Below are 23,198 nucleotides of genomic sequence, written 5' to 3'. Positions count from 1 at the left end.
GACCTTGTCTCAAAAAAAAAAAAAAAAAATTAACTTTTTTTTTTTTGAGACTGAGTCTTACTCTGTCGCCCAGGCTGGAGTGCAATAGCACAACCTCGGCTCACTGCAACCTCCGCCTCCTGGGTTCAAGTGATTCTCCTGCTTCAGCCTCCTGAGTAGCTGGGACTATAGGGATGCCCAGCTAATTTCCTTTTTTTTTTTTTTTTTTGAGATGGACTCTCGCTCTGTCACCCAGGCTGGAGTGCAATGGCGCAGTGTTGGCTCACTGCAAGCTCCGCCTCCTGGGTTCGAGCCATTCTCCTGCCTTAGCCTCTTGAGTAGCTGGGACTACAGGCGCCTGCCACAACGCCCAGCTAATTTTTTTGTATTTTTAGTAGAGAAGGGGTTTCACTATATTAGTCAGGATAGTCTCAATCTCCTGACCTTGTGATCTACCCGCCCCGGCCTCCTAAAGTGCTGGGATTACAGGCGTGAGCCTCTGTTCCCAGCCACGCCTGGCTAATTTTCGTATTTTTATTAGAGATGGGATTTTACCATGTTGGCCAGGCTAGTCTTCAACTCTGACCTCAAATGATCCACCCACCTTGCTGGGATTACAGGTGTGAGCCACCACACTCGGCTAGATCTTAACTGTTTTTAGTAAACATATTGGTGATGATGTTGGATATTGTTATTTCAAAATGATTGTCTGTATTCTGCATAAAATAAATGAATACTTTGATTAATGATTGTCTTGGGGAACTGGGATTTTGGACACGGGAGATGGAAATACAGATATAAGATTAATAAAGTTGGGCCGGGCGCGGTGGCTCAAGCCTGTAATCCCAGCACTTTGGGAGGCCGAGACGGGTGGATCACGAGGTCAGGAGATCGAGACCATCCTGGATAACACGGTGAAACCCCGTCTCTACTAAGAAATACAAAAAACTAGCCAGGCGAGGTGGCGGGCGCCTGTAGTCCCAGCTACTCGGGAGGCTGAGGCCGGAGAATGGCGTGAACCCGGGAGGCGGAGCTTGCAGTGAGCTGAGATCCGGCCACTGCACTCCAGCCTGGGCTACAGAGCAAGACTCCGTCTCAAAAAAAAAAAAAAAAAAAAAGATTAATAAAGTTAAATATAAATAAATATAAGCATGAGTTCATTACATTTTTTAGCATTTGAAAATTTTTAATATTTTCTAGCTCTGTCTACTGAAAGGGCTTAAACCAGGAGGAATGAGCCCACATTACCATATATAAATACTGTTTCTTTCCAAAGGAACCAGGGCTACTTAAAGAAATGACAAATTTGGCATCTGGTCCAGAAAATGTACACAATGGGGCTGGAACATCATGTCATACCATAAATCAAAGAAGTTATTAAAGACCATTGAGCCGGGCGCGGTGGCTCACGCCTGTAATCCCAGCACTTTGGGAGGCCGAGGCGGGTGGATCACGAGGTCAGGAGATCGAGACCATCCTGGCTAACAAGGTGAAACCCCGTCTCTACTAAAAATATAAAAAATTAGCCAGGCGTGGTGGCGGGCGCCTGTAGTCCCAGCTACTCGGGAGGCTGAGGCAGGAGAATGGCGTGAGCCTGGGAGGTGGAGCTTGCAGTGAGCTGAGATCGCGCCACTGCACTCCAGCCTGGGTAACAGAGAGACTCTGTCTCAAAAAAAAAAAAAAAAAAAAGACCATTGAAGTTATGTCAGATTCAGGAGAGCCAACTCAAGCTCTACTGGTCAAACTGTAGGAAAATTTGAAAATCAATAATTACTATAAAATGTTTAAATCCACAAGTAATAGTAATAATAATAATATAGTTAAGGAGAAAACTCATTGGTCACCTTTGGAACATGCCAGAGACTGACTCGCATTTATCCTCGTTTCCTCTCCCTGCCTCCGTCACTCCTTCCCTCCTTGTTCTAAGTACCTCGGGATAAGCAAATAATTGAGAAAGTTTATTTCTAAAGAAGTATTTAATTTGCTATAAAGGACATTGGAATAACTGGCAGTAAAGGACATTATTGGGATAATTGACAGAAGAATAAAACCTATAGATTCAATGATGGTATATTGATGTTAATTCCCAAATTTAATAATTGTACTGTGGTTGTATAAGAGAATGTCCTTGTTTTTAGGAAATTCACACTGCTGAAGTATTTAAGGCTAAAGGTCTGCAGATTGGCAGTTTACTCTCAAATAGTTTTTTTAAAAAGTGTTTTAGAAAATTTATATACATGGAGAAAATGAGAAGATAAAACAAGCAAATGTAAAATCTTAACAGTTGGAGTGTTATGTAAGAATGTTCTTGTTTTTAGGGAGTGGAGAATTCTAGAATAATAATTTCTTGTAGGCAAGAAGGGAATGGGATCTAATACATAGGTGTAAGTTTTGAGAATAAGGACAATTCTTTCATAGTAATAGGACTAGAGGTAGAATATAAGGGCACACTTGCAAGTAGATGGACGCTTGTGGAAGTTCTCTTCCATTGCTCAGTTTTCTGTGTTGTAGGAAGCAGGGTTTGTCTGCTGATAGTTTAAATCTATCTAATTAGAACATTTGTATATTTATGGAATACTTACCTGTCAGCTTAGGCATTAGGAATACCAAATAAATGATATAATCTTGCACTTGAGAGCTCACAATTTCAGACACAATGTTAATTGTAATGCATCACAAAATACCCTGTAAAGGAAATATTAAAGTATTAATATTTTGTATCTAGAGGGTTTACCATACATGTGTTTGACTCACTTACTTCACTTAGATAAATCCACAAAATCGGCCAGGCACAGTGGCTTATGCCTCTAATCCCAACACTTTGGTAGGCTGAGATGGGTGGATCACCTGAGGCCAGGAGTTCGAGACCAGCCTGGCCAACATGGTGAAACCCCGTCTCTACTAAAAATACGAAAATTAGCCAGGCATGGTGATAGGCACCTGTAATACCAGCTACTCAGGAGGCTGAGGCAGGAGAATCGCTTGAATCCAGGTGGTGGAGGTTGCAGTGAGCTGAGATCATGCCATTGTACTCCAGCCTGGGCGACAAGGGCAAAACTCTGTCTCAAAAAGAAGAAATCCACAAAATCTAACCTAAGGAAATGATTTGCAGTGCACAAAATATCAAGCACAAATATTTAGGGCAAAAATTTTCATGGTAGTGTATAATTGGAAAACAACTTGCATTCTAATAGTTTGGAAATGGTCACATAAATTATAGGAGCGAATTGACAGAAATTGTCTAGCCATAAAAATTATTTTACACAAAGATTTGAATTTTAAGGCTAAAAGCCTATGGTCTGATACTAAGGGAAAGAGGCAAGCTATTAAGCGTTTTTTGTTTTATTTTTAGCTTTTTCTTTTTTTGAGACAGGGTCTGTTGCCCAGACTGGAGTGCAGTGATGTGGTGGCCTAATAATGGTTCACTGCAGCCTCCACATTCCTGGACTCAAGCATCCTCAAGCTATTAAGTTTTTAAAAGTAAAAAAATTACAGGATGAGCCCAGTCAAGTGAAAGCAAATCAGTAACAAAAAGTCTTTTTAAAAAAAGTATACACACACAGAAACACACAAATTTCAAAAGTGTGGCAGATTAATGAATTTTCAAACTAATCTGACCTGTATAACCAGTCCTTATGTCAAGGAAAGTTATTTTCAGAGCTTTCTTTATAATCTTTATAATATTGTCTATGTCTCAAAAGTAAGAAGTTTGTTTGTTTCTTTACAGGCAAGTGTCAATTGAGGAGGGAGAGAGGAAAGCCAAAGAGCTGAATGTTATGTTTATTGAAACTAGTGCAAAAGCTGGATACAATGTAAAGCAGGTAAGTTGAGTTGAGGTTACCAAATTGAAAAAACGTGAAATAATTGTGTGAGTATTCTATTCTCTGGTGTATGGTTTTCTTCCCCCTGGCAAGAGCAGGTCTTACAAACTAGCAGTGTATTTTCAAACAGTGAAAAATATAAATGTGGCATAGTTTTTGGAAAAAGAAAAAACTTGCCAAACTTCAGATTGTGAACAGAACTACTGCAAAGTGGTAAATCTACCATACTCTCCTCTCACTACATTCCTACTGCATTGCTTTAAAGGTAAATTTTCTTTCTTTCATTCTATTTTGAGAAGGAGTTTCTGTCTTATTGCCCAGGCTGTAATGCAATGGCGCCATCTCAGCTCACTGCAACCTCTGCCTCCTGGGTTCAAGCGATTCTCCTGCCTCAGCCTCCCGAGTAGCTGGGATTACAGGCATGCGCCACCACGCCCGGCTAATTTTGTATTTTTAGTAGAGACGGGGTTTTTTCCATGTTGGTCAGGCTGGTCTTGAACTCCCAACCTCAGGTGATCCGCCTGCCTCGGCCCCCCAAAGTGCTAGGATTACAGGTGTGAGCCACCATGCCCGGCTAGTAAATTTTCTTTATTTCAGAGTTTGAGGCCAAGACTGAAATAAATGAAAATAAATATTTGCTGTCCGTATTTCTGAGTTTGATGCCAAGACTGAGATAAATGAAAGCGAGTATTTGCTGTCAGTCATGGTGTTCTTCTACTTGTTGTAAAAGTAAATTCTGATTACTTTATCCTTAATAAACTGCTGGTGTTTGAACAATGTTTACAACAGGTCTTTTTGGGGGAAGGCAGGAAAATATAGGGAGATGTCAAATTATCAAGTCATTTACAAGATAGGTCAGCCAGAGACTCACCTGCTTGACTCTTCAAGGCTATATATCATATAGAGTAGTGGTCTCAGATTTATAAGATTTATGGACATATATATATGTATTTAGGTTTGGTTTTTTTTGTTTTTTGAGACGGAGTCTTGCTCTGTCACCCAGGCTAGAGTGCAGTGGCGCGATTTCGGCTCACTTCAGGCTTCACCTCCCAAGTTCATGCCATTCTCCTGCCTCAGCCTCCCAAGTAGCTGGGACTACAGGCGCCCGCACCATACCTGGCTAATTTTTTGTGTTTTTGGTAGAGACGGGGTTTCACCGTGTTAGCCAGGATGGTCTCAGTCTCCTGACTTCGTGATCCATCTGCCTCAGCCTCCCAAAGTGCTGGGATTATAGGCGTGAGCCACCACGCCTGGCTTAGACCAATAATTTTCTTAATTGAGGGTGATCAACAGAGGGTAACAGTAGCATCTTTTAAATAATTAAAGCTTTATGAAAAAGTCTTTATATTGTTATTTTTTTATACTTTATTTCCCTCCATGCCTTGAACCATTATGTAAGTAATACTGAATGATCACTCATTCTTTCCTCATTAACATATTGTTTCATGGTTTGATATTTTTGCTCATGCTTTTGTTTCCTTTGCTTAGAATGTTCATTTTTTTTGCTTTCGTAATTGTACTCCTTATAAGTTTCAGTTTAGATGTCAGCTCTTCAGCAACATTTTCTCTGACATTTCCCATCCTACCTCCTGTCTGTGACACCTGATTCTCTTACGTGTTTTCACAGACCTGATCTCAGTGTCATACTTTACCACAGTGTATTGAAAATCTCTCTCTCTCTCATCAGAATTATATATTCCCAGAACCTAGCAATGTGTATGGAACGTAGTAAGTGATAAGTAAATGAACCCATAGGAGCCACAGACAGTTAAATAATTTGTGTAATACCATTATATTAGCCATATGCCACTATTCTAAGCCAAAGCAGTGGGTAGCTTCATCTGACTTTCTCTTTTCTATTTCTTATATATTTTTTCTTTTATATTTATTTATTTTTTGTTTGAGACAGGGTCTCACTCTATCTCCCAGGCTGAGTGCAGTGGTGCAATCTCGGCTCACTGCAACCTCTGCCTCCAGGGTTCAAGTGATTCTCATGCCTCACATTCCCCAGTAGCTGGGATTACAGGTGTGCAACACTGTGCCGGGCTAATTTTTGTACCTTTCGTAGAGACAGGGTTTCACCTTGTTGGTCAGGCTTGTCTCAAACTCCTTGCCTTAAGTGATCTGCCTGCCTCTGCCTCCCAGAGTGCTGGGATTACAGGTGTGAGCCACCAAACCCAGCTGGCTTTCTCTTTTAGAGAGATTTTGATAAGGGTGTGAGCTAGTTGCTTCTATATCCTGCTTTCAGGCTATCCTTTTCTTGGTTAATAGCTGAAGAAGGCATTGCTGTAGTCCCCTAGCCCCGACCCTAAGTAGCCTCATAGGTTTAGAAGCTCTAGAATTATCAGATAGCATATAGTAAGCACTACTGATGTCTGGTGTCTTCATGATGTTTGATTGCTTCCGATTTTATTTTTATTATTTTTATTTTTTATTTATTTATATGAGATGGAGTCTCACTCTGTCGCCAGGCTGAAGTGCAGTGGTGCGATCTTGGCTCACTGCAACCTCCGCCTCCCAGGTTGAAACGATTCTCCTGCCTCAGCCTCCTGAGTAGCTGGGACTACAGGCGCCCACCACCATGCCCAGCTAATATTTTTGTATTTTTAGTAGAGACAGAGTTTCACCATGTTAAGCAGGATGGTCTCCATCTCCTGACCTCATGATCCGCCTGCCTCGGCCTCCCAAAGTGCTGGAATTGCAGGTGTGAGCCACCATGCCCTGCCCCTCTTATTTTTATTTTTTTGAGATGAGGTCTTGCTCTGTTTCCCAGGCTGGAGTGCAGTGGCATAATCACAGCTCATTGCAGCCTTGACCTCTCAGGCTCAAGTGATTCTCCCACCGCAGCCTCCAGAATAGCTGGGACTACAGGCACGCACTACCTTGCCCAGCTAATTTTTAATTTTTTTCCAGAGAATATGTTCTTGCCATGTTGTCCAGGCTAGTCTTGAACTCCTAGACTCAGGTGATCCTCCCACCTTGGCCTCCCAAGATGTTGGGATTATAGATGTGAGCCCCTCTGCCTAGCCAATTTTGAGTAAATTTGTAGCATTGTACAACTATTACCATAATCTGATGTTAGAACATTTTTATTACTAGGTATATATTTTTTTTCCAAAAGCCTAACCCATACAGGCAGATATAGCTGTCTAGTGATAATGAGGAGAGATTTCTTTTACAATCTTGTCCTGAATTCAAAACCCATTTGCGGCTGGGTGCAGTGGCTTACACCTGTAATCCCAGCACTTTGGGAGGCTGAGGCAGGAGGATCCCTTAAGTTCAGGAGTTTGAGACCAGCCTAGGCAACATAGCAAGAACCCCGTCTTTATAAAAAATACAAAAATTAGCTGAGTGTGGTGGCATGCACCTGTGGCCCCAGCTACTCATGAGGCTGAAGTGAGAAGATCGCTGGAGTCCGGGAGTTTGAGACTGCAGTGAGACATGATTATGCCACTGAACTCAGCCTGGGTAACAGAGTAAGACCCTGTCTGAAAACAAAACAAAACAAAACCCACCATTTGCTACTTTACTGTTTTTCCTTATTTAGATTATCTATCTGAACATCTTATCTTGGTGAATTTCCTGATGCTGTTGGGACTTTATTTTATTGTCTTTTAAATATAAATGTAACCAAAACTTTTATTTTATAACTTTTGAAACTGAGTTGACTTAATTTTTTGTAGCTTCCTTCTTAACTCACAAAAACCATTACTTGTCTTAGGTTTTGTAAGGGAGTGCCACAGTATTTTATTTCACTGTTTGGAGACCATGCTTTGTCTGCTCATATAATTCAGCCAAGGAAGACAAAGTCCTGGAACCCCCAAATGAGAGAATGAAACCAAATAAAAAATTAAAATATTAGTTTAATAAGCACATTTAGGTCAGGCACTGTGGCTCACGCCTGTAATCCCAGCACTTTAGGAGGCTGAGGCGGGCAGATTACCCAAGGCCACGAGTTCGATACCAGCCTGACCAATATGGTGAAACCCCGTCTCTACTAAAAATAGAAAAAATTAGCTGGGCATGGTGGTGGGTGCCTATAATCCCAGCAACTCGGGAGGCGGAGGCAGGAGAATCACTTGAACAACCCAGGAGGCGGAGGTTACAGTGAGCCGAGATCGCGCCATTGCACTCCAGCCTGGGCAACAATAGTGAAACTCCAGCTCCAAAAAAATATATATATAAAAATAAAAGCACATTTAAATAATTGGTTAACATCTTCCCCTTTCAACTGGCAGTGATTAATCTTATAGAATATATTTTGTCATTTGGGAAAATGACTTGCTGATTTGAAGTATTAGCTAACAATTAACGTTACTTTTTAATGGATTGTTTATTTATTGAATTTTTATGGGTTTTTTCTTTTGTTTTTATTTTTTCCAAATAACCTTTCTGGGTTTTTTTTTTCTTGGGGTTTTTTTTTTTGGAGATGGAATCTTGCTCTGTCGCCCAGGCTGGAGTGCAGTGGCGTGGTCTTGGCTCACTGCAACCTCCACTCCCAGGTTCAAGCAATTCTCCTGCCTCAGCTTCCCGAGTAGCTGGGATGACAGGCACATGCCACCATGCCCAACTAATTTTTGAATTTTTTCTTTTTTTTAGTAGAGACGGGGTTCTTCATGTTTGTCAGGCTTGTCTCAAACTCCTGACCTCGTGATCCGCCTGCCTCAGCCTCCCAAAGTGGTAGGATTACAGACATGAGCCACCATGCCTGGTCTAAAAGTTTTTTTTTTTGTTTTTGTTTTTTTTGAGATGGAGTGTTGCTCTGTTGCCCAGGCTGGAGTGCAATGGCGCGATCTCAGCTCACTGCAAGCTCCGCCTCCCGGGTTCACACCATTCTCCTGCCTCAGCCTCCTGAGTAGCTGGGACTACAGGCACCCACCACCATGCCTAATTTTTTGTATTTTTAGTAGAGACGGGGTTTCACCATGTTAGCCAGGATGGTCTCGATCTCCTAACTTCGTGATCCGCCCGCCTCAGACTCCCAAAGTGCTGGGAATGCAGGCGTAAGCCACCGTGCCCAGCCTAAAAGTTTTTTTAAAGGAACTTCAGAACTAGTCAAATATAACTAATTACTTCTTATGGCGTAATACTTAGAAACAAAATTTTTAATAAAAAACTTAAATATTTAAATGACTAGAAGTGAAAGAAATGTTTACCCTTTTAGTTTCATTACAAATCATCCTAATATTTTAAAAAATCATGGCCTTTGATGTCATTGCACATATAAGCTTTATAGAAAAATTCAAATTTTCCTAAGTTAAGTCTAAATCAAATCTACAAATAACCGTAGTTCAACTCTTTATTCTAGACAATGCACTTAATGTGGTTGGAGTTCAGTGCATATATTAGAAATCTAATGTTTACCATGCCATTGGAAACTTTAATAAAAAATATATGACAAACGTTTCTTATATTTTATATTTTTAAAGACATATAGTTAACCATTGAGGCTGGGAATGTAATCTTCCTTTACTGTCCTTGGCAGAGAGAATAATATCCAGACAACAATAAGAAAGGACAGTTTTAGGCCTGAGCTTGGTGGCTCATACCTGTAATCCCAGGACTTTGGGAAGCCAAGGTGGGAGGATCACTTGAGGCCAGGAGTTCAAGATCAGCCTGGGAAAAATAAGTGAGACCTCGTCTATAAAACATCAAAAAATTAGCCGGGTGTGTTGGTGCACACTTATAGTCCCAGCTGCTTGGGAGGCTGAGGCAAGAGGACCCATTTGAGCCCAGGGGATTGAGGCTGCAGTGAGTCCTGATCGTGCCACTGCACTCCAGCCTGAGTGGTGACATAACAAGACCCTGTCTCAAAAAAACGGGAAAGGACGAAGGTTTTAGAATGGCAAATTTTCCCTAGGAAGAGGATCGGAGAATTGTTTAATGGGTCTAAACTTTAATGTACATAATTGTTACCTGAAAGTTTATTTAAGATACAGGTTCCAGCTGGGCATGGTGGGTCACACCTGTAATCCCAGCACTTTGGGAGGCCAAGGCAGGCAGATCACTTGAGGTCAGGAGTTCAAAGCCAACCTGGCCAACGTGGTGAATTCTTGTCTCTACCAAAAACATACAAAAATTAGCCAGGCATGGTGGTGTGCCCCTCTAGTCTCAGCTACCTGGGAGGCTGAGGTAGGAGAATAGCTTGATCCTGGGAGCCTGAGGTTGCAGTGAATTGATCGCACCATTGCTCTCCAGCCAGGGCAACAAAGTGAGACGCTGTATAAAAAAAATAAATAAATAGGCCAGGCATGGTGGCTCACGCCTGTAATCCCAGCACTTTGGGAGGCCCAGGCGGGCAGATCACAAGGTCAGGAGATCGAGACCATCCTGGCTAACATGGTGAAACCCCGTCTCTACTAAAAATACAAAAAATTAGATGGGCATGGTGGCACACGCCTATAATCCCAGCTACTCGGGAGGCTGCGGCAGGAGAATCGCTTGAATCCGGGAGGTAGAGGTTGCAGTGAGCAGAGATCGCACCACTGCACTCCAGCCTGGGCAACAGAGCGAGACTCTGTCTCAAATAAATAAATAAATAACTGGTTCGGGGTACTTATGGATATTGATTCCAGTGAGTTTAGTATAGTGTCCTAATACATCTACATTTTAAACAAGAATCTCAGGGAATTTCTTGGCCTGTTGTTGTGGCTCACGCCTGTAATCCCAATACTTGGGGAGGCCAAGGCAGGCGGATCATGAGGTCAAGGGATTAAGACCATCTTGGCCAACATGGTGAAACTTCATCTTCACTAAAAATACAAAAATTAGCTGGCCGTGGTGGCACTTGCCTGTGGTCCCAGCTACTAGGGAGGCTGAGGCAGGGGAATTGCTTGAACCCGCGAGGTGGAGGTTGCAGTGAGCCAAGATCATGCCACTGCACTCCAGCCTGCTGACAGAGCGAGACTCTGTCTCAAAAAGAAAAAAAAGAAAAGTATCTCAGGGAATTTCTCATGCGTGATATACTTTTTTAAAAAGACTGGTATAAAGCCATAGAGATGGATCAGCAATAGTCTCAAATCTATTCAGTTTGTTGTTTGAACAAGTAAGTACTGTTTTCCTAACCCCTGCTAGATACAGAAGACAAGCTTCCTACATTCAAAATGTAATAGCCAAATTTGTACACAAGAATTAAATAGTTGTTATGTAGCCAAGTGTCAAAATAAGTCTTCATGAAGTAGGAGAGAAAACCTAGTGAAATCCAGAAGCTCTTTGACTCATCTGCATTCATACCTTGGAAACAATCATTTAGACACTGAGTCTTAACTACGCTTCCTACTGGTATATTGAGGCCCTTGCTATCTAGTAGCCTTGCCTGTTACCATAGCTTTTTAACTGATAAATGCATTTAGTCTTGCCCCATTTTAGCTTATTTTACATCTTGTTACCAGAGTGATTATTTTAAAATGCCAAGCTGATCAGTTTACTCTGTGAATTTTATTATGAATGTTAAACTCCTTGTAGGCCAGGACATGCAGTTCAATAACATCTTTGATATAGCCCCCTCATACCTTACTATCCTAATCCTTGGCCACTATATACGTGCTTGAAGTACTACATATAGACCATTTTCTCATATTTTTATTGTATGTTATTGTCCTTCTTCCTAAAATAGTTTCTTCCCTATCTAATATTTGTAACTCTGTTCAGACATAATCAAATTTAGATTAAGAGCCTTTCTGGGCTGGGCATGGTGGCTCACACCTATAATCCCAGCACTTTGGGAGGCCGAGGCGGGTGAATCACAAGGTCCAGGAATTCAGGACCAGCCTGGCCAACATGGTGAAACCTCGTCTCTACTAAAAATACAAAAATTAGCTGGGCATGGTGACGCGTGCCTATAATCCCAGCTACTCAGGAGGCTGAGGCAGGAGAAATGCCTGAACTGAGACCCAGGAGGCAGAGGTAGCAGTGAGCGAGATTGTGCCACTGCACTCCAGCCTGGGCGACAGAGCAAGACTCTGTCTCAAAAAAAAGGCCTTTTCTGATTATTGCAATAGTATTCCTTCTTACTTTTTTTTTTTTTTTTTTGAGACAGTCTTGCTCTGTCGCTCAGACTGGAGTGCAGTGGTACAATCTCGGCTCACTGCAACCTCCGCCTCCTGGGTTCAAGTAATTCTCCTGCCTCAGCCTCCCAAATAGCTGGGACTACAGGCGCACGCCACCACACCCAGCCAATTTTTGTATTTTTATTAAAAACAGGGTTTCACCATATTGGCCAGGCTGGTCTCGAACTCCTGACCTCATGATCCACCCGCCTCGGCCTCCCAAAGTGCTAGGATTGCAGGCATGAGCCACCACACCCAGCCCTTCTTACTTTTAATTTAGATTTTTTTGCTTTTTTTGTTTTTTTTTTGTTTTTTTAAGACAGAGTCTCGCTCTGTTGCCCAGGCTGGAGTAAGAGGCATGATCTCAGCTCACTACAACCTCCGCCTCGCCTCCCAGGTTCAAGTGATTCTTGGGCCTCAGCCTCCTGACTAGCTGGGATTATAAGTGCACGCCACCATGTCTAGCTAATTTTTATATTTTTAGTAGAGACAGGGTTTTGCCAGGTTGGCCAGGCTGGTCTGAAACTCCTGGCCTCAAGTGATCCACCCACCTCAGCCTCTCAGAGTGCTGAGATTATAGGCGTGAGCCACTGTATCTGGCCAGAAATTTTTTTTTTTTTTTTTTTTTTTTTGAGACGGAGTCTCGCTCTGTCGCCCAGGCTGGAGTGCAGTGGCCGGGTCTCAGCTCACTGCAAGCTCCGCCTCCCGGGTTCACGCCATTCTCCTGCCTCAGCCTCCGGCGTAGCTGGGACTACAGGCGCCCGCCACCTCGCCCGGCTAGTTTTTTGTATTTTTAGTAGAGACGGGGTTTCACCATGTTAGCCAGGATGGTCTCGATCTCCTGACCTTGTGATCCGCCCGTCTCGGCCTCCCAAAGTGCTGGGATTACAGGCTTGAGCCACCGCGCCCGGCCCAGAAATTTTTTAATTGTCAGTTTATCCTGCCTCCCCACTAAACAACAAACTCAATAAATGTTCATTGAATTAATGATAATATACTTTATTTTTTTTTGGCAGATTCTTAGAGCTGCATTGTTTTGCCATAAAAATAAGATTTATTTCATGGCGTTGGTTCTGTCTTAAGAATTTTCTAAGCTAGACTGAACAATCCCTAGAGAAGCCAGGTTACTTGGGGAATTGCCCTTCATTTGCTGTTTTGACTACACGTTAGACATAGATACATGTTCATTTTCCCTTTCTTTGCATTCACCTGACGCACGTTGAATTTTTTTGTCAGGCTAGGCATGGTTGCTCATGCCTATAATCCCAGCACTTTGGGAGGCTGAGGCAGGCGGGTCATTTGAGGTCAGGAGTTCTACTAAAAAATAAAAAATTTAGCTGGGTGTGGTGGCACACACGTGTAATCCCAGCTACTCGGGAGTCTGAGGCAAGAGAATTACTTGAACCCAGGAGGCTGAGGTTGCAGTGAGTCAAAATCACGCCACTGCACTCCAGCCTGGGTGACAGGACAAGAGTGTCTCAAGGAAAAAAAAAAATTTTTTTATATATATAATTGAGATAAACATTTATGTACAGTGAAATGTATACATCTTAAGTTGACTATTAGATGAGTTTTGATAAATGTATTTACAGGTATAATGACCACAGCAGTGAAGATACAGACATATGTTGTTAATTTCCCAATGTTTAGGGACATTTCTAGATAATCTTAATTGTTACTGGTTTCTAATTTAAGTCTGTATTAATTATAGTCAGAGAATACACTCTGTAATATTTCTTTTTTTTTTTTTTTTTTTTTTTTTTGAGACGGAGTCTGTCGCCCAAGCTGGAGTGCAGTGGCCGGATCTCAGCTCACTGCAAGCTCCGCCGCCCGAGTTTACACCATTCTCCTGCCTCAGCCTCCCGAGTAGCTGGGACTACAGGCGCCTGCCACCTCGCCCGGCTAGTTTTTTGTATTTTTTTTAGTAGAGACGGGGTTTCACCGTGTTAGCCAGGATGGTCTCGATCTCCTGACCTCGTGATCCGCCCGTCTCGGCCTCCCAAAGTGCTGGGATTACAGGCTTGAGCCACCGCGCCCGGCCTACACTCTGTAATATTTCAGTGATTTGTAATTTATTGAGACAAGTTTTATGGCCTGTCATATGGTCTATCTTATTGAATATTCTTATATGTACTGGAAAAAGGATTTTTTTTTTACAGTTGTTAGGTATACTAGTTTACATGTTTGATAGCATTCTCAAATCTTACATAGCCTGGCCAGGCACAGCGGCTCATGCCCATAATCCCAGCAGTTCAAGAGGTGGATGTGGGAGGATCACTTGAGGCCAGGAGTTCAAAACCATCCTGGTCAACATAGTTGAAACCCTGTCTCTACAAAAGAAGAAAATTTTTTTTGAAAATTAGCTGAGCATGGTGCCATACACCTGTAGTTCCAGCTACTCAGGAGACTGAGGCAGAGGATTGCGTGAGCCCACGAGTTCAAGGCTGCAGTGAGGCATGATTGTGCCACTGCATTCCAGCCTGGGCAACAGAACAAGACTCTGTCTGTCTCAATAAACAACAACAACAACAATAAAACACCTTATATATCCTTTTTTGTCCAGTTCTGTCAGTTACTGAGAAGGGGATATTGGAATCTATAACAGCAAAGATGTATTGTTCGCTTTGCTGATTAGTTCTGTCAACTGTTACTTCTTGTGTTTTGAAGTTATGTTAGTAAGTGTATACATATTTAGAACCATTATGTCTTCATTATCTGTTGGCTTTTTTATGTAAAGAACTGCCCCTCTTGGGCTGGGTGCAGTTGCACATGTCTGTATTCCCAGCACTTTTGGGAGGCCAAGGCAAGGCAGGCTGATTGCTTGAGCCCAGGAGTTGAGACCTGCTTGGGTAACATGACGGAACCCTGTCTCTACAAAAAAACAGAGAAATTAGCCCAGTGTGGTAGTCCCAGCTACTTGGGAGGTTGAGCTGGGTGGACTGCTTGGCCCAGGAGGTTGAGGCAGCAGTGAACAAAGATCATGCCACCGCACTCCATCCTGGGCAGCAGAGCAAGACCCTGTCTCAAAAAAAAAAAAAGAAAAAGAAAGAAAAAAGAAATGTCCCCGTATCCAGAGTTAATCATTGCTGAGTGTTAGTCTTATACAAGCTGCTCTGCTATTACCAAAGCTAAAGTCTGCACTGAACTTATAGGGGTAAAAATTAAATTCCTTTGACTACACATTAGACATAGATACATGTTCATCTTCCGTTTCTTTGCATTCACCTGACGCACGTTGAATTTCCGATAAAGGAAATAAAACTGATTATCGTGAAATAATCTCTGACCCCTTCTGAGTTCTTGCTGTGCAAGTCAGTCATAATTCAGAAGTTGTGCTGGTATTCAGGACTTTCCGAGGTAAATTTCACAGTGTAGTCACTGTCTTGGAAAACATTGAGAATCACAGTCTTATATGCTTGTTATTACCATTGTGTGTTTGTTCAGCTGTGTATGTTTGTAAGGAGAACTATTTTTTATTTTTGCATTGTACTCATTTGATTTGACAAAATCATGCCTTTTTACCAGAAGATACACAGAAGTCTTTCTGTATATAAGGTATATATTTATCAGTACTAAAGGTACCATGTAGTTCTGCTTTTCTATATACAGAGATGTTTCCTAGCTTTCTGCTAATCTGCTGGCTTCCTCTTCCCCATTCCCTCATTTACTAGATTATAATGCACATCACTTAATAAAAGCTTAAAAGTGGGCTTTCTCTGTTGCTGTTTTCTTTTTAAATAATTGTGAGAGCTTTTACATTTATTATCTGATCATGATTCAAGTGACTAGGCTGTAGCACCCAAGAAATTTCCTGTGCCTAACCCTTTTGCTCTTTATTTTGATTTAAGCACTTTACCCTAAAGTACTGCTTCTGTCTTACAGAATATTGTTGTCATTTTTACAATAAAACAATCCGTACTAGAACTAGCATAAATAGTAATATCTAACATGATCATTTGTATTATATAGGATATTTAAGTAAAATGTGTTTCATTCCATTCAGTATTTCATAAAAAGACAGCCTCTGAAAAATAGTTTTACTCCTTAGATTTCTCATTCTCTACCCCCCACACACACCCTTTTTTTTTTTTTTTTTTTGAGACAGGGTCTTACTCTGTCACCCAGGCTGGAGTATAGTGGTGTGAACACGGCTTACTGCAGCCTTGAACTGGTGGGCTCCAGCAATCCTCCTGCCTCATCAGCCTTCCAAGTAGCTACAACTACAGGCACCCACTATCACGCCCAGCTAATTATTTATTTTTCCTAGAAATGGGTTTTGCTATATGTTGCCCGGGCTGGTCTCAAACCCCAGGCCTCAAGTGATCCACCAGCCTTGGCCTCCCGGAGTGTTGGGATTACAGGTGTGAGCCATGGTGCTTGGCCCAAATTCTTTTTTTTTTTTTTAATGCAAAAGTATTACTTTGTTTTTGAAAGTGGTATGGTGTTTAAATTGCTGAAGAAATGATAATGATAGGTGATTACTTTAGCCTTCACCTGGCTTTTCATCTAGGGATTAGCACATTCTTTTAGTGAAGTAATAAGTGTATGATGTCACCTTATTATTTTTTTGAAGTACTGAAAAATGGAAAAAGAAAAGAAAAACCCCTTGATCTTTAAACTTCTAAAATCATTAGTACTTATCATAAAAAGAAGATTTGTTTGAAAGAGAGAAGACTTTATGAGAAAGTAGTGATAGCTGATGGGCATCAGCTCTAACAGGTCAGTGAAAGCTTGTGTACATACTAACCATGGAGTTGCAATGATATATATGTATGGGACAATTATTTTATATTGGCTGAAATAGTATATGTACCTTATGCATTGGTGGTGATCATATCTTTTCCTCATCACTATATCTTCCGTGTCTACCACAGTTGGCTTATAGCAGGTGGTAATCTTGGACTTTTATCATGTACCTTAATCCATAGTATCAAGTATGGTATGCTAGACCACTGTAGGTACTTTGGAAAATAAAAAGTTATGTAAAATGTGGTTCCTAACTTCAAGAAACTTATGATATTGTTGGGAAGAAGAGTCACATTCTCATGAAGACTATGCAGTAAAGAATGGGTCATACATGATAAATTCCTAGCAAATGCTGCAGACAGTAAGATACACAGTAATTATTGAGAAGCAAGGCCAGGCGTGGTGGCTCACACCTATAATCCCAACACTTTGGGAGGCTGAGGTGGGAAGATTGCCTGAAGGCCAGGTGTTTGAGACCAGCCTGGGCAAAAAAGGGAAAACTTGTGTCTACAAAATAATGAAAAATAAATAAAAATTTAAAAATTAGCTAGCTCTGGTTGAGTGTCTGTAGTCCCAGCTATTCAGGAGGCTGAGAGAGGCTGAGATGGGACCGTCACTTGAGCCCAGGAGTTGGAGGTTGCAGTGAGCTATTGGCACACCACTGTACTCCAGCCTGGATGACACAGCAAGACCCTGATTCAAAAAAATAAATAAAAAGGAGAGAAGCAAAATGAATGCTGGCACAAACAGATGTATTGAATAATTGAATGAGATCACATATAGTTAGACTGGTCAAGGAATGCTTTGTTTAAAAAACAGCTTTATCAGCCGGGCGCGGTGGCTCAAGCCTGTAATCCCAGCACTTTGGGAGGCTGAGACGGGTGGATCACCAGGTCAGGAGTTTGAGACCAGCCTGACTAACACGGTGAAACCCCGTCTCTACTAAAAAATACAAAAAAAAAACTAGCTGGGCGAGGTGGCGGGCTCCTGTAGTCCCAGCTACTTGGGAGGCTGAGGCAGGAGAATGGCGTGAACCCGGGAGGCGGAGCTTGCAGTGAGCTGAGATCCGGCCACTGCACTCCAGCCTGGGCGACAGAGCGAGACTCCGTCTCAAAAAAAAAAAAAAAAAAAAACAGCATTATCAGCTGGGCACGGTGGCTCAAGCATGTAATCCCAGCACCTTGGGAGGCCAAGGTGGGTGCATCACCTGAGGTCAGGAGTTCGAGACCAGCCCGACCAACATGGTGAAACTTTGTCTCTACTAAAAATACAAAAATTACCTGGGCGTGGTGGCAGGCACCTGTAATCTCAGCTACTGGGGAGGCTGAGGTAGGAGAATCACTTGAACCTGGGAAGTAGAGGTTGCAGTGACCTGAGATCATGCCATTGCACTTCAGCCTGGGTGACAGAGGGAGACTCCATCTCAAAAAAAAAAAAAAAAACAAGAAAACAAAACAAAAAAACAGTATCTGAGCTGAACTGAGTGTATTTGATTTGGATAGGTAACTGGTGATGCTTCTAGGAAGAAGAAAAATTAACATAAGTATGATACAAGACTACCTAGCACACATAGTGTAAATACTATGCCATGAATGTTAACTTAAAGTCTTTCATTATTGCCTTCCTAGCAAGCATTTCATATATAACATCTAGGTGCTTAGATACTTGTTGAATACAAGAAGGAATCTATGTAACAATCCTATGAGTCAACTGCTATTGTTGGTCTGATTTTAGGGAGAAAATCTGAGGCATATAAATTATATAACTTGCCCAGAACTGCCTAAATACTGTCTGCTAGATCCACTTAATATACCAAGTGTTTAACTTAATTCTCACAATATCCCTATGAAATAGATAAGCATATTCATTTCATTGATATGAAACCAAAGTTTTAGAGGTCAAATAACTTGCTTAAGATTATAACTTGCCGGGCGCGGCGGCTCACGCCTGTAATCCCAGCACTTTGGGAGGCTGAGGCAGGTGGATCACGAGGTCAGAAATCGAGACCATCCTGGCTAACACGGTGAAACCCCGTCTCTACTAAAAATACAAAAAATTAGCCGGGCGTGGTGGTGCGCGCCTGTAGTACCAGCTACTCGCTGAGGCTGAGGCAGGAGAATGGCGTGAACCCGGGAGGCGGAGCTTGCAGTGAGCCGAGATGGCGCCACTGCACTCCAGCCTGGGCAACAGAGCGAGACTCCGTCTCAAAAAAAAAAAAAAAGATTATAACTTAAACTACAATGTGAGCCCAGGTCTATTTAGTTCCAAAATCTGAGCTCTTAAGCCTTATATTATTCTGCCTCTCTCAAGTTTAACCTCACCCCTAATTTATCCTTTTGTGTTTCATATCCTTAACACAGTAAGACTTTATTTTTTATCTTTATTTTATTTTATTTTTTGAGAGAGAGTCTCACTCTGTCACCCAGGCTGGAGTGCAGTGGCACAATCTCGGCTTACTGCAACCTCTGCCTCCAGGGTGCAAGTGATTCCCCTGCCTCGGCCTCTTGAGTAGCTGGGATAACAGGCATGCTCCACCACACCTGGCTAATTTTTGTATTTTTTAGTAGAGATGGGGTTTTGCCATATTGGCCAGGCTGGTCTTGAACTCCTGACCTCAGGTAATCTGCTCACCTCAGCCTCCCAAAGTGCTGGGATTACAGGTGTGAGCCACCATGCCAGCCCACAGTAGGACTTCAATATCACTGAATGGTCAGAAATCTATGTATATGATGAATATGAACTGACAGAGAAATTATATTGATCAGGTTTTATTCAGTCATTAATGAACTCAGATATTCGTTGATCCCCTCCTGCATGCCTAGTTATGTTATAGGCACTGGGGATACAATAGTGGAACAAAATAACCTAAGTCCATGCCATTATGGAGCTTACATTCTGGTATGGAGAGTTAGACAATTAGTGAAATACAATCCTTAAGGAGGTTATACATTCTATAGAGAAAAATGAGGTAGGGACCAGGCATGGTGGCTCATGCCTGTAATCCCAGCATTTTGGGAGACTGAAGCAGGCAGATCACTTGAGGCCAGGAGTTCAAGATCAGCCTGGCCAACATAGTGAAACCCATCTTTACTAAAAATACAAAAGTTAGCTGAGGGTGGTGGTGCACACCTGTAGTCCCAGCTACTTGGAAGGCTGAAGCACAAGAATCACTTGAACCTGGATGGTGGAGGTTGCAGTGAGGCAGAGGTTGCAGTGAGCCACGACCATGCTACTTCCCTCCAGTCTGGGAGGCAGAGTGAGACTCTGTTTCAAAAAGAAAAGAAAAGAAAAGAAAAATAGAAAAATAGGGTAAGAAGGATAAAGACTACTGGTGAAGGGAATGATGATATATTGATGTCTTATAAAAGGAGGGAAAGCCTGTCTGATAAGGTGATATTTGAGCAAAGAACTGAAGGAATTGAGAAAGTGAGCCATTTATACATCTAGGGAAGAGCATGCCAAGCTTCAAGTGCAGTGACAAATTCAAAGAAACTTGGCATGTTTAAGGAATAGTAAGGAAATTAGTAAGGTTAAAGTAGAGTGAAGGAAGGGGCATATGATAAGAGAAGAGCTCACAGAGATAGTTATGGAGAACAGTGGTCTAAGACCATGTAGGCAGTAGTGAGGATTTGGCATTTTATTCCCAGTGAGAGGGGAAGCCATTTTCATCAGAGATTTGACAGGATCTTACAATTTAAAAGTAATCAGGCCAGGCACGATGGCTCATACCTTGTAATCCCAGAACTTTGGGAGGCCAAGGTGGGAGGACTGCTTGAACCCTGGAGTTCAAGACTAGCCTGGGCAACATAGGGAGACTGTGTCTCTGCAAAAAAAAAAATTGCTGGGCATGGTGGTGTGCGACTGTAGTTCAAGCTACTTAGGAGGCTGAGGTGGGAGGATCAGTTGAGCCCGGATGGATGAGGCTGCAGTGACCCATGATCATGCATGGGAGACAGAGCAAGACCTTGTCTCAAGAAAGGAAAGAAATCACTGGCTCTTGTGTAAAAAATGATCTGTTAAGAGTAATTGAAAAAATAAATATAAATAATAAAATAATAATCTTTTATTTAATACCTTACTACCAAAATTAAGATGGAGATCTAGCAAAAAGTCAGAAGCAGCTGGGCGTGGTGGCTCACGCCTGTAATCCCTACACCTTGGGGAGGCTGAGGCAGGAGGATCACCTGAGGTCAGGAGTTCGAGACCAGCCTGGCTAACATGGCCAAAGTCTCTACTAAAAATACAAAAAGTAGCTTGATGTGGTGGTGAGCGCCTGTAATCCTAGCTACTCTGGGGGTTGAGGCAGGAGAATTGCCTGAACTTGGGAGGCAGAGGTTGCAGTGAGCCACTGCACTCCAGCCTGGGCGAGAACAAAACTCTGTCTCAAGAAAAATAAAAATAAATAAAAGTCAAAAGGCCACAAATAATGAACACTCATATAAGAATTCAGTTATGTGTAAAACACTCCTTACTCTGACAACGTTTATTTTCATAATGGAGTTTTTTCTGTAAGTTGGTAAAACTGATTAGCTTAGTTTGCTCTTTGAAGGGCGGTATTTCTGCCTATAAAATACTTAGTTAACTTCATAAGGTAAGAACTGGTAGTCATAGTGATATTATTTTGAAATCTCCTTCTCCAGTGTATCCCTTTACATTAAAATTATTCCTAAAAAAATTTTTAACCCTAAAATAATGAACTAAAATACTCAACTTGAAAGTTTCGGCCGGGCGCAGTGGCTCACGCCTGTAATCCCAGCACTTTGGGAGGCCGAGACGGGTGGATCACGAGGTCAAGAGATCGAGACCATCCTGGCTAACACGGTGAAACCCCGTCTCTACTAAAAAAAAAAAAAAAAAAAAAAAAATTAGCCGGGCGTGGTGGTGGGCGCCTGTAGTCCCAGCTACTCGGGAGGCTGAGGCAGGAGAAAGGCATGAACCCCGGGGGCGGAGCTTGCAGTGAGCCAAGATCTGCCATCATACTCCAGTCTGGGCGACAGAACAAAACTCCATCTCAAAAAAAAAAAAAAAAAAGAAAGTTTCTACAGAGAACCATATTCAACTTGTCATCATCCCTGAACTAATTCCTGTACTAGCTGTCACTGCAACTTAAATATGTCTGTTGCCCCCTAGAAATTACAAATAAAAGTTTCTTGGGGAAAGAAGCTGTTCCAGCAAGGGTGCCCTAGAATGTCTTCTAGAAAGTGAATACTCGATTGAGACCATCCTGGCTAACTCGGCGAAATCCCGTCTCTACTAAAAATACAAAAAATTAGCCGGGCGTGGTGGCAGGCGCCTGTAGTCCCAGCTACTTGGGAGGCTGAGGCAGGAGAGTGGCAGGAACCCGGGAGGCGGAGCTTGCAGTGAGCCGAGATCGCGCCACTGCGCTCCAGCCTGGGTCACAGAGCGAGACTCCGTCTCGAAAAAAAAAAGAAAAAAAAGTGGATACTCAGCTGGGCGCGATAGCTCACGCCTGTAATCTCAACACTTTGGGAGGCCGAGTTGGGTGGATCATCAGGTCAGGAGTTCAAGACCAGCCTGACCAACGTGGTGAAACTCCCTCTCTACTAAAAATACAAAAAAATTAGCCGGGCGTGGTGTCACATGCAGGTAATCCCGGCTACTCAGGAGGCTGAGGCGGCGCTTGAACCCCAGGAGGCAGAGGTTGCAGTCAGCCGCAGTCAGCCAAGATTGCGCCACTGTATTCCAGCCTGGGCAATAGAGCAAGACTCCATCACACACACACACAAAAAGTGGATACTCAGTAAATATGAGAATTTTTTGTTTTAAGTATTACAAACTGTACTAGTCTCATACTTAGTCATCTGTGATTCCTAATATAGCAGAAGCCTTTGTTTTGTTAGCACGTCATTGGCATTTAAGAAGTAGATTTTTCTTTTATTTAACCAAGAAGTAAGTTGGAATTTGAAAACCTTTGTAAAGTTTTTTTGGCCCACTTGAGGATGTCCTGAGTTGAGTATAGGTTAGTGACACTGATTCTTTTAATCTAATTGGAATATTTTGGAGAAAGCACCAAGTTTGTTAAATACATTGATTAAAACTATAGATTAAAAAATTTTGGATATATTTTTATTTTTATTTTTTGAGACACAGTCTTGCGTGTTGCCCAGGCTTGAGTGCAATGGCACGGTCTCAGCTCACTGCAACCTCAGTCTCCCGGGTTCAAGCAATTCTCGTGCCTCAGCCTGCCGAGTAGCTGGGATTGCACACGTGTGCCACCATGCCCAGCTAATTTTTTGTATTTTTTGGTGAAGACAGAGTTTTGCCATGTTGGCCAGGCTGGTCTCAAACTCCAGGCCTCAAGTGATCCACCCACCGTGGCCTTCCAAAGTGCTGGGATTACAGGCATGAGCCACTGCGCCTGACCTGGTATATTTTTAAAGTAATTTTCTCTAGAGACAGGATCTCCTTATTCCCAGGCTGATCTCGAGCTTCTGGGCCCAAGTGATCTTCCCATTTTGGCTTCCCACAGTGCTGTGATTACAGTCATGAGCCACTGCACCCACCCTAAAATTTTTGTCATAAAAAAATGGATTAGCTTTTTTTTTGTCATAAAAAAATGGATAAGTCTCTCACTTATGTGTAA

The 23,198-nt window shown here is 42.3% G+C and overlaps 1 protein-coding gene across 2 annotated transcripts in view; it reads left to right on the top strand.

The window, feature by feature from the left end:
• Positions 1-23,198, top strand: part of LOC105468721 (RAB6A, member RAS oncogene family) — a 101,348-nt gene that overhangs the window by 57,100 nt on the left and 21,050 nt on the right. For both annotated transcript variants that reach the window (XM_011719035.3, XM_011719036.3), the window contains exon 6: positions 3,707-3,800. In XM_011719035.3, the coding sequence (XP_011717337.1) occupies positions 3,707-3,800 (94 nt within the window). The remainder of the gene's footprint in view (positions 1-3,706; positions 3,801-23,198) is intronic.

This window comes from Macaca nemestrina, chromosome 12 (assembly GCF_043159975.1).
Source record: "Macaca nemestrina isolate mMacNem1 chromosome 12, mMacNem.hap1, whole genome shotgun sequence".
Classification (NCBI taxonomy): Eukaryota; Metazoa; Chordata; class Mammalia; order Primates; family Cercopithecidae; genus Macaca; species Macaca nemestrina.
The sequence above is the reverse complement of the archived record's forward strand: the minus strand, read 5'-3'. Positions and strand labels throughout refer to the sequence as shown.